The 12,427-nt window shown below is 38.4% G+C and overlaps 1 protein-coding gene across 2 annotated transcripts in view; it reads left to right on the top strand.

The window, feature by feature from the left end:
* The first annotated feature begins 391 nt into the window (after nt 1–391).
* gabrg2 (gamma-aminobutyric acid type A receptor subunit gamma2) overlaps nt 392–12,427 on the top strand; it is a 53,665-nt gene continuing 41,629 nt past the window's right edge. For both annotated transcript variants that reach the window (XM_080482591.1, XM_080482590.1), the window contains exons 1-2: nt 392–873; nt 11,808–11,947. In XM_080482591.1, the coding sequence (XP_080338717.1) occupies nt 758–873; nt 11,808–11,947 (256 nt within the window). In that variant the 5' untranslated portion in view covers nt 392–757. The remainder of the gene's footprint in view (nt 874–11,807; nt 11,948–12,427) is intronic.

Consider the following 12,427-nt stretch of genomic DNA (forward strand, 5'->3'; position numbering starts at 1 on the left):
CCCTTAAATATATATATATATATATATATATATATATATATATATATATATATATATATATATATATATGCACAATCACTCATAAATGAAATTACTGTATTCAAGTTGACTTCTGGGGTACTTCTCGCTGTGACTATTGATTAATTATGCAAAAAATTTTTTTTCATTAACACTACGTTTGTGTGTGTGTAGGTGTATATATATATATATATATATATATATATATATATATATATATATACATACACATACACATACATACATACACATATATGGTATTGAATTAGATTTATATTGAAATATAGTATTGAAATGCTTGTGTTGGTTTGGTGGTGAGACCACGCATGTGTTGCTCCGTGCTGCAGCAGCGTGCATCAGCTCCTTGGTTTCTGACCCCAGTGTGTTGATCTGCATGCAGACTGAGGCTCCGCTGGTTTCCTCGCCCGCTCGGTGCTGGAGTAGCTTTATTACTCGGAGCTGCGCCGTTTGTGGCGGATTGTGCGCAAGGCCGCTGCCAGGCTGTCGAATCGGCAACAGACACGCAACGAAAAAAAAAAAAAAAGAGAGCGACGGAGCGACACGAAATCCGGCTTTTCGACTCGCATCGATTTTTGTGTTTTGCCTTGATTTCAATCCACCGCACGTCCTCCACGCCTCGGATCAGATCGACTCCTGCTTTAACGTGCGTAATGTATCATAGAGAGGAAACACAGTAAATAGACGGACACGTCCATCTGCGAAGGAAGAGGAAACGAAGATGGTGATGATGGCTTCGCCAAAACCAGCCTTCAAATGCTCGATACCGATGGCGAAGCCTTCTCTCCCTCTCAAGCTCTTGCTATGGGTGTTTATTGTCGTCAATCTCTCGTCTAGGTAAGATTTTTTTCTTTTTTTTTACGCGTATTTGCGAACAAATATACCCCACCATTCTCTGCGCGCTCCGGTGGGCATCATGTCTCTCATTTCAAAGCTTCCCATCCAATGTCTCCCTGTTATTAGTGTAATCCCGAACTGAATTCCGTTTTAAATGGAGATATACATCCAGTGTTTGATTCTACATGACAGTGGAATATCATCATTTCAGCCTCAATCGCAATTCTGTGTACATTTCATGCATGGCCTCTATCTTATTAGACAGTCATACATACAGGGCTGAGATGCGTTTATGTGCAGTTAAAGGTTTTTTTGTATGGGGAGACGTTTCATCCAGCGTCTCTCAATCTGTCCTGTGTTAGAAATAGCTCAGGCTAAGTTGAGTGAAGCTAAAGCTACATATAGTCTGTGCTAAGCTGTCTTTAAGGATCAGGTCTATTCTAAGAGGCAAAGCCTCATTAATAAAACGGCATGTGGCACAAGTCGAGAAGAGGGGATGGAAACAGACATTTTGCAGGAAAGACAACCTCAATATAAATAAAAGGAGGCTTTCATCCCACCTATTTGTAATAATAATAAAGAAAAGCATTTCAAAATGGCAGACAATCACACAGCAAGTGTAAAGGCACAATAAGGGCAAGGACTGCACATATGGAGTGGTCCTGATGCTGCACATGCACACAAAAAGGATTCCTTTGGTTTTTGTTTTTTCTTTAAAGCTGTGGTTCAGTTTGCTGAGAGATGCTGTTTGCTTGTCCCTTGTGAAGACTTCATCCTCCCTGTACTGAGACAGCAGCAGTTGAGGGGAAGCGTCTTGTTCTGCTCCTCGCGTCGCTTTCCTCTTATGCAGCCGGAGGGTAAAAAATGGAGGCAGATAAATCAGTCGACATTCAATCACCGTCATGCCGATCGCAAACCTCAGAGCTTCTGCACCGTCAGGCCCCTGTCATCCTAAATGTATGCATTAGTAGTGTTTACAATATGCTTGAGTAAACGCCATGTCTTTGCCGTCCACATATGAGTTGGGAGGACTGATTCAAGCACAGTGAAGCATTACAGATCTATGGAAGGGATCTGGATTCCTTATAATGTTGTTACATGACAGGCTTTTGTGGATAACAATGCTAAGCTCAAAGAGACATTTGTAGAATTCTTGTCCTAACAGATAGTATGCTGAGCATTAGTACATAACAATCATTGTAATTATTTGCAATTGTGATTCATATAGGTATAATAATAAATAAATACATTTTAAAGAAAACACTTCCACAGCATGCTTTCAGGATGCTAGTAGTGAGTCGTTGACATTTACTGTTCGGTGATGTCAGACTGCATCACAATACATTAACCCCAATTACCATTTCAGATCAAAGGTGTGACTGGGTCGTTTCTGGTCCAACATCCTCAAGCAGAAGTAGAAAAAAAGTCCAAATGCTCTGGTACATTGTTTTATTGGTCCGTAATCATGCTTTCAGATTCAAATTAAGAATCTAACAGGAGAGTCTGAAGTGATAAATGGTGGGAACAGGGCCTTGGCAGCAGGAAGTGAGGTGTCTGCTGCTGTTTTGCAAACTCATCTGAGATGTTTCAGGCTGCAGGTGAAGTTTTTATTTCCATTCTTATCAATATCTCAAACAATATTCATAACATAAGAACATTTTTGTAGATCTTCTTGTTATTTTTCAACAGCAGTATTTAACTATTTGATCAAAATTGGCAATGGATGGACTGCACATTACAATAAGCTGCATTTTAAGCATTGCCTTGTATTTGTTTGAATGTGCCACATTTTTGTCATCTTATATAACTTAAATTAGCAGTTTCATCAAGTTTAAAGAAACATGATCAGCGCAACGAATTTATTTAACTTTTTTCAACCTCACTTTTAATAAATCTGAAGCTTCTGAGATTCAGTCTCTGTTTTTGCCCTGTGGTGGACTGGTGGCCTGCCGGTCGGCCCTGCCTCCGCCTTTACTCAGCTGGGATTTACTCCAGCACCCTGCAAGACTCTGACTTGGAATGAAGCAGTATGGACACTGGATGGATGGATGAACCTTCTCATATCTTGTAAATAGAGTGTCAATATAGAGCATGAAAGCAAATATGTGTCAAATTATTAATGATCCTTGCAGCAGTTTGATGCTGCATGTAATTGTGTCCAATGAGAGGCCTTCTTCAAAATGTTAAACAGGAAATTATTTGGATAGCTTTTTAAATATCTAATTCATATGAATAAAGAGTGAAGTTAAGAATGCGCAGTGCTACAGAATGTAGATATGGTGTGTAGCTGTTGCAAAACTGGTTGCTGTTCAATATTTTATGCAGTTTTCTTTCTAATTACCATTTAATGCAGAGGTGTCAAACACATTTTAGTTTATGGGCCAGATATGGACCAATTGACCTCATCTTGAGTGGGCTGGACTGGTAAAATAGTGCCATGATAACCTTTAAATTTAAGCTTTGGAGTTTTTATTTGCTGTGGGGTATATGAGAGGAAAATGTAACAAAACCCAACAATGTCAAAAAATAGATAAATAATTCTCCCCCCTGGCTGTTGCATTATGCATGTTTTTACAAAATCGCCCTGACTGCATGGCTTTGTGGCTAAAACTAGTTTGGTAGCATTCATGGCAGCATCACCAATATCTCAGTGTTGTGCTGTGGCCTCTACTCTTTGTAATTTTGTTAAAAACAATAATGCTATCTTTGAATTTTTTTTTTACAGTTTTCTTGGTGGCTTGGTGGGCCAGATGGGGGCCGGTTTTGGCCACCGGGCCCTCATTTAATGTGTTCCAATTATTTCAACTCTTCTTTACTGATGTATCGAACTCATGGTTGTTAGGAGAGGTTGGACCTAATACTAGCTGACTCTGGGCAAAGGCAGGGTGCACCATGGGCACAGAGAGAGACAGAGAACCACACACACACACGCACGCACGCGCACTCACGCACACACACACACACTTTTGATAGTTTAGGGTCTCAAAGTGGCTTCAAACACATGTTTTTGGACTGCAGGTAGAATACAGTGAGAACATATAGACACCACACAGAAAGACTCTTTGTCTGGAAAAAAAAATATGACATAATTAATATGTTATATATATTATTATACATTAACAACTACTACGTGCAGCTTTACATATATTGTTCCTTTATGATTTTAATCTTTTAAATGGAACACCCAGAAGGCTTTGGACTCAATCAAGCTGTCCTATACCATTTGTTTCTTGACTGACAGTCATGTATCCCATAACAAGCAGTCTGCGGTCCAAAATTTGGAGTTGGTCGCATGCAGATATCAACTTTCTTGTGGCAAAAAGTAGAGGCAGTTTGATGTGACAAACTAAGCTCACAGCTCCTTTCCTGTTTACTATTAAGAGGCTCTCTCAGATTCATCACCCAGGAGACATTAAGGTTCGAGCAATTTCAGATAGAGTTAGGATGGTTTAAATTAACGCCTGCGCTGATGACTCCCATTTACTCAGTTGACTAAGTGTCACAATAAAACCGAAGTTACCATGGGTACAAGATCATAACATGCCAAATTTAAGGGCCCGGAATAAAATATTATCATAACAAAATAACTTTGCTTTGTCAGCCTCAATAATTCTGACTTTAGTACTTGTGAGTGTAAGGTTACAGTTCATTTGACAAACCATGTTCCAAAAACAGTATTTTTTAAAGAAACCACTTCAGCCTGTTAAAAGATCAGGATCAAAGTGAAGTGAAAATCTTTAAGAAATAAAACTAGTCCTTGCTACAACTGAGTATCTAGTTGTATACTATATTTTATGACTATGATGCCTTCTTTTTATTTAGGTGGTGTATCAAATAATATACAACGAGGGCTCCTGCCCCTTTTCTCAAATTCAACTTTTGATATTGGGCATATTCTTTGGTATATTTGTGTCTTTAATGTAGGCGACAGCTCGTTTAGAATGTCATGGCGTACTGTCTGTTACTGCATTGTCATTGTTTACATGTTTCAGAAAAGTTGAGCATTTACATGGCAACGTTTTGAAAATTATGTCTGTTTACATAGAAACAGCAGAGACACTGAAAATGATGTCGCTTTCATGTGGGGCCATGATTGGGTGACGTTTGTTTCTGTGATGAAACCACACATACATGCACTCAGAAAACAAAACACTATAAACATTAACAATGGTGAGTACACAGACATTCGTGTGGACAGACAACCAAGTTAGAATGCTATTCAAGGTGACTTTCAACTAAATCACTGAGCACATGACACTTACTACGGGTGCGGTGTGCATTTGCAGTAGCAGAGTTTCAGACAACTTTTATTTTCCCATGGTTACACAGAGATGGAGTTGGAGTTTTTTAGGAAAGTTCCACCTTGGGAGCTGTGTTCAATAGGTTGTATTTTTAGTGGCTCCGAGCACCATTATCTTGTAAACAAACACCCAAAACTCAATGAAATTGTTCTGTTTTTACTTTAAAACATTGTCGTTTAACGACTAGTATATGAGTGTGAGGGTGCTTTCACACCAGCATTGTTTGGTTCGGAACCAAAGTTTGTTTCAGGCATAGTCTGCTCCATTTGGGCAGGTGTGAAAGCTCACCCGAACTCTGGTCCGGGCCAAAAAGGTGAACTCTGGTCCGCCTAAAAATGTGGGTCTTAGTTCACTTGCAAGTGAACTAAGGTCTGGTCCGCACGCAGTGTGAAAGCATCAGGGACCATGCAACGGACCATCTGGCGGACCGACTGAGAGGATGTGATGAAGAGTGCAATGCATTTTGGGTAATAAACAAACAAAACTAACAGCGCAAATCCGAAGAAACAGATATTCGTAAAAAGAAAAAGTTGGAAAATGTCTCATGAACAGATGCAGAGTAGTGAGGAGTAAGTTGTGGGGATGGTGCTCATTGATATATGGTCTGAAGAATATGTATCGCCATTGGTTGTGACTACCCAATAGCCCATAGCCAGCTGGGGGGGCAGGATTTCCGGTTTCAATCTGGACCAATTAATGAGCTGGGTTTCTACTTTCTCATGCTTTTCTTCCTCTGTGGTCAGTGTTCGTTTCGAGCGATGGCGCCCCCAAGCAAGCAGCTGTTGTAATTGTGTGATGTTGTCCATGCAGTTTGGTCCGCTCTCAAAAGTGCAGTGTGAAAGCAAACCAAACCAAATGAAGATGTGAAAATGTCCATTGCTACCAATCGAACCAAGTTACTGTACTATCCTGGTGTGAAAGCAGCCTGAGTCTATATTTCTCTGTTTTCTGGGAGTGTTTCAAAATTTAAAGATGCCGTAAATGGTTGACAATTTATGGTTGTTAAAAGCATACATACTTTTCACAACTTAATATGATGCTGATTGCGTCATATAAAAGTAAGCAGTTAGTGACTTTAAACTCCATTTGAATAGTCCAAAATCTTTTGGCCAAGCTTTTAACTTTGTGCACAGTCCTGGCACCTTGACGGATTGCCCTGATGTCTCATTGTACCTGACCACTGACAGGATCAGGTTAACCTTGTATACCGATGTGAGCAATCTGTGTAATCTGGTCTCCACTGAGCTGAGTTAAACCTACAAATGGTCTGCTTCTCTGTGCCAGAAGTCAGTTAAGTAGAGCAGGCTGATACAATCCTGCTAATTGGCTGCTAAAACTCCTGTATGCGGCTATCATAATTGCAGATGTTCATTTCTACAAATTGATGGGATGACTGATTAAGCAGAAGTTCAATTTAAATCCACTTCAAACGATGACAGTTTGTTCATTAATTAAAACTGATCACTGTAGTCAGTCATTTTCTTTTGCAAAAAGGTAGTGCTTGCGAAAGCTTTGTTGTTGCAACAACTTGATCTGTATAAGTGTTTTGTTGTCTTGTTGCCATTAGGTGCAGGGCCAATTTAGTGCTGAGTAATAATGAGCATAATGTGTCATTCAATATGTTCTCTCTGTTAGCCTCTGTCAATCTCTCTGTTAATCTTTGAAACATAGAAATATGAGAATGGCAGTGGGCTCCTCCCTTTTTTCTCAGAGCTGATTCCCTTGCTACCCCTACCCCCTTTTCTGATGAATATGTGAAACTGCAAGGGCCGAGGAGCTAGATTTTAATTGAGATCTAACCCATGTACACTCATTATAATTATGATAGTTGCGTGCATCGCTTTACATGTGCACGCATATAGACACAGACACATGCATACAGCACACGTGCACACGCTGGCACAGAGCTCTCTGTGGGCCTTCAGGTACCAAATTAGTAGGCAAACCCTCAGATCTGCCTGTAGTGGAGAACACATGGCTTTCTCTTTGATCTGCTCATCTTTGGAACATTTCCATATATGCAGAGGACTGCTTGAGATGACTGTAGATGGTTGAATTGCAGCAAGACTCTATCTATCTATCTATCTATCTATCTATCTATCTATCTATCTATCTATCTATCTATCTATCTATCTATCTATCTATCTATCTATCCATCCATCCATCCATCCATCCATCCATCCATCCATCCATCCATCCATCCATCCATCCATCCATCCATCCATCCATCCATCCATCCAATATTGGTCAGTCAGTTATATCTAAAAGGGTTCACGTAAGTGAAATAAGTAGAATTCAATGTTTCAGGCATTAGTATTTTGGTGGTAATGGAAGGCACTTTATGGCATTTAATGCAGTCCATTCGTTCGTCACTCTCTTCTGTAGAACATGAGAAAGCTATCAGGGTTTCTAATACTCCTGTTTTGCCATGGAAACTGTTTTTTCACCATCTCAGATTTCATTCAGAAGTCTTTTCATTTCTCAGTGCTGAGCCACCATGCTGAACGCTCACAAGTATTTCAAGGTTGCTTTATGGTGCTGTTGGCTATCTTCCTGATCTGATACAGATTTGTGATGGCTTGAGGATTAGACACAACTGGAGTTCTCAAAACCTTTCGTAGTTTCTACCATTTGTCTGGTTTCACTTCCCTCCATTTTGGACTGTCTTTCATTCTGATGAGTGGATTTCCTATCTTATTTTCCTATAACTTATCAGACCTCATCCTTTACATGCATGTCCTCTGTAAAGTTAGCTCTTTTTAAGCCATGGGTGTCAAACACATTTTAGTTCAGGGGCCACACACAGCACATAACATTTAAATGTGATGTTGAACGTTTTTATGGGGTGAAAATATCTTTATTTTCACAAAAGCAAACAATTACTACTGAAAATAACTACAATCTCAACATAAAGCCAATTTTAATGATACTTTCTTGTGCAGAATCCAGTGAAATATTTTAAAAACTTCTCTGATGTCTGTTGCATTATGAATGTTTTTACAAAGTCACCCTGGCAGCATGGCTTCGAAGTTTGCTTGCAATATAATAGCCAGCTTTCACGCTCGCATCAGCAATATCTTATCTCAGGTCTCAGTGTTGCGTTGTGTCCACTACTCTGAAGAAATGTGTTTCATTTGAAAGTTTGACAATTTGCTTGGTGGTTTCGCACGCTGGATTGTGGGTGGTTTTATGTTTGACACCCCTGTTTTCAGGATTGATGTTCATTGAATTGCAAGAACATTAATTATAATTTTAATAATTGTATTACATTATATTAATTATAATTGATTTAGTCAAGCATTGCATAATAGCAAAGGTTCTTCTATTTGATTTCATGGATTGTTAAGGTTTCTCTAGACCTTTCTAACCCTAACCCAACATGCCTTTCTAGGCTGTGGCTCTGTTCGTAGAGCAAATTGTCTCTCAATTTGGAAGGTTGTAGGTTCAATCCCCAATCAGAACTCAGGCTGAACTCATGCTGATGATCAGTGGGAAAACACTATATGATTGAATTTACCATGATTGAATTTACCAAATCAAATAATCCCCTTTAAAATAAACAGAAACATGTCATTTTACTGACATCAATATGTTATGGAGAATTACTATTTACAAAGGATGGACTTGAGATGGATGGGATTGTACCAGTGATTTGGCAGAGCAAGTTAATTAATGGATCACCAAAATAAAATCTAATGTGTATTCATAAAGCATGAAAAATAAATTAAGTAGGGATATAATGGAAAGGGGGTAATATCAAATGATGCATACTAACAAGTATAAAAAATCAACAAACATACAAAGAAAAACAAATCTGTTGTGTTAGCATTTGAGTCGCAGGTTTTTAATATTCCAAAAACTATTTTAAAGTAATGAGGATATGTTTATTGGCATGACATGGTAATGCATACTGCACTACTGTTTAGCATTCTCTACAAACAGAGAATATACACCCAGTCTTTGGTCTGTCTTTATCAAGCTTGGCTGTGTGTGTGTGTGTGTGTGTGTGTGTGTGTGTGTGTGTGTGTGTGTGTGTGTGTGTGTGTGTGTGTGTGTGTGTGTGTGTGTGTGTGTGTGTGTGTGTGTGTGTGTGTGTTGCGTGTGTGTGTTTCTTCAGTAACTCCCCAAACCTTTCACCTTCTTAAGGGATTGCTAATCTCTTGAATATCCGACCTCTTAACCGCACTTCTCCAACTCCAACTTCCAGTATGGAGCTTATCTTGAGAGCGGTCCGAGACACTGATTATATAATCAGATCCATCCTTAATAAATCACTACTAATTCTATGAAATATAAAGAAAAAAAATATCTCCATGTCATTTTCCTTTACAAAGCATTATTCGCACACATACTCTGTCCTTCTTTTCGTATTGCGCATACACACGTACATATTTATATATATATATATACATATTCTTGCAGATATTCACTCCTCCTACATACATTTTCTTTTATCTTTTGACAGCGATATGCAGAGCCAGGTGTTATGACAGGCCCTGCCTTTAAGAAAAAAAAAGAAAAAAAAGAAGCATGTTGTCAGTGGACTAATTGCCCATGAGACATGAGTACTGGAATACTTCTATCTACTTTTCAGGTGTCAAACATGAACAAAGTGATAATCCAACAATAAAAAGCTGTTGTAAAATATATATTATTCACCCAAACTATATTTTCGGTTTGTTGTATCATTTCAAGGAGTCCGAGGTGAGGCTGTGCAGGATTGAGGGGGAGGGTAAACTAAGACATGGCTGCCATTAATCTCCTTAACCTTACTGTCTTAAAATGTATATTTTGTAACCGAGTTGAAAAGTGGATTTTTAACTTAATTGTTAAAGTTGTCATTCACAGTTGATGAAAAACCTTCTTTTAGATAGCTAATACTTATTTTCAGTGATTTCAGTACTACAAACTACTACAATTTGTCAATTCAATTAATTTATGTTTGTTTAGTCCAGGTGCCAGAATATATATATATATATATATATATATATATATATATATATATATATATATATATATAATGGATGGAAACTTTGACATTTTACACAAAATGTATATTTTTACTGAGTTCCATGTGTGACATGAAATGTATAAAATTACAATAAAATTATTTATTTGATCAGATCACTGCAAAAAAAAAAAAAATTTTTGCAAGTGAAAACAGCTTTTTTGACAACAATGCTTGGAGCCACTGAAAACACAACTTTTTCTAAATGGCTGCCAAGGTGGAACTTTATGAACAAGCTCCGACTTAGTCTCTATGGAAACAGGGAAATATCAAGTTTTTGAAATTGCTCAGACTCTGTCTCCTAAAGATGGAGGTAAACACACCTTTTTGAAAATGCTGCCCCTGGGCTGGCGCACCGGGGTTGTCATAAATAGTCAATCTGCACATGTGTGAGTAGACGGACAATAAGAAAAAGTTTAATAGTTGAGAGTCACCGGGATATCAATCAAACTTGGTCATCTGTCCATACAAATGCCTGTTGTTCATTTCTATAGCCTATTGGTCTCTACACAAATATGTGAAAATGACATAGATATCAGTGTTTCTGCTGTTTCCTTATAAATGGACATCATTTTTAAAATGTCATAAAATTAACTACATTTTCCTCCTCTGTTTGGCATATCACAGGGATTTTTGTGAGGGAAGGTGAACATCTCAAAGAGAAGAAAAAAAAAAGCCCCCAAATTTTAATTCAGAATGATCCTACAAATGTATTTAATTTTTCATATAAATCTGAACAGAGATTGAAATATAAATACAGTTAAAATATAGATACATACTTTTCTAATGTCAAATCACGCCCTACTGTGGCTTAAGCTCCCTGAAGGAAAACGGTGTTGAAGGCTTCCTAAAGAAGAAGATTTATGATTAATGCTATATGTCACATGGATTGTAATGGCTGTCACATGCTATAAGCTCTCGTCATAACTGCATATGTCATATTGAGGATCTGCATTTTCGTCACTTTTGAATCTCATGTGAACGTTGCCTGCAAGACTGAAAACCAAGGAATTATACGAATAAAAAAAAAAGCAAGCGAGAATACCCAGATGTCATTTCTATGCAGGGAATGCAAAGATCTGAAGCAAATAAGTTGAAGCCTTTCATCTAATTTTCCCATCACAACATCAAAAAGAGCACAGTGTGTTATCAGATGTGGTTTAAGTGCATGATGGGATTGGTCTTGGAATACTGCTGTTTTCTTCATCAAAACACTGCATTCCAAAATGCCCAAGACATGGATTAAGTCTTAAATATTTGGTAAACAGAAAAAAAAAAAAAAAAGACCTATCTGAATGAAATCAAAAGGCATGTTTAAAGGGGCACTGTTTTGAGCAGTGTGCCATTGCGTGGAGCACTGGAACATAAATGTGTACATTTCACAGTGAAAATGGCCGATTTTTTTTGCACGTTTAGCATTACTTAGTGACGCAACAACTTTGTTTCATGAGAAATGGCAGTTATGCAAAAAGAAAGAGAAGATTCTCATTCCAACCTTGAACTGAGCTCTTCATCTGCCTCGCTCATCTATGACTGTTTCTTTAGCACAAACGCAGAGCACATTCTGAAAGGACAAGCTTTCACATTATTGATTGCAAGCATGTTTTCTCCTCTTCTTTCTGCAGCTCCCTCCAGACTGAAGATGATGACGAGGTGTCTAACAAGACGTGGGTGCTCACTCCTAAAGTGTACGAGAGTGACGTCACGCACATCCTAAACAGCCTACTAGATGGATACGACAACAAGCTCAGACCTGACATCGGAGGTGGGCCCCCGATTTCTTTCTTTTTTATAGACCATCTGTGTAGTGACGCATCCACAAATATATACGATCGCACATATGCGCCGAGAGTCAACAGCGCTATTTTAATTCACCCGTGATGCATGTAAGTGCCTCAAAACAGCAGTACATTGTAAGGTCAGGCTGGTGGAACTGTCCCTAACATTTTCTTAATATTTAAATGCAAGTGAATCAAAGTAGTCCTACCGAAGATCAACAACAACCCACAGGATGAAGTGAGTCATAATAGAGCAGAAATTTCCTATAAAGCATGTAGAGATGCATCTGCAAACTGAGACGTGACATTTATAGTACTACCACAAAGAAAAGCTTCATCTATACGTGCAGGTTCTTACAAGTAATATATTTGGAGGTGAAAACGTCTTCGTGTTTAATCAGTGACATTAGTACTACTTTTCTACTGATAAAGACAAACGGTCACTCTTCCATATAGCTCGCTTGCAG

This window comes from Lipophrys pholis, assembly GCF_963383615.2.
Source record: "Lipophrys pholis genome assembly, chromosome: 16".
Classification (NCBI taxonomy): domain Eukaryota; kingdom Metazoa; phylum Chordata; class Actinopteri; order Blenniiformes; family Blenniidae; genus Lipophrys; species Lipophrys pholis.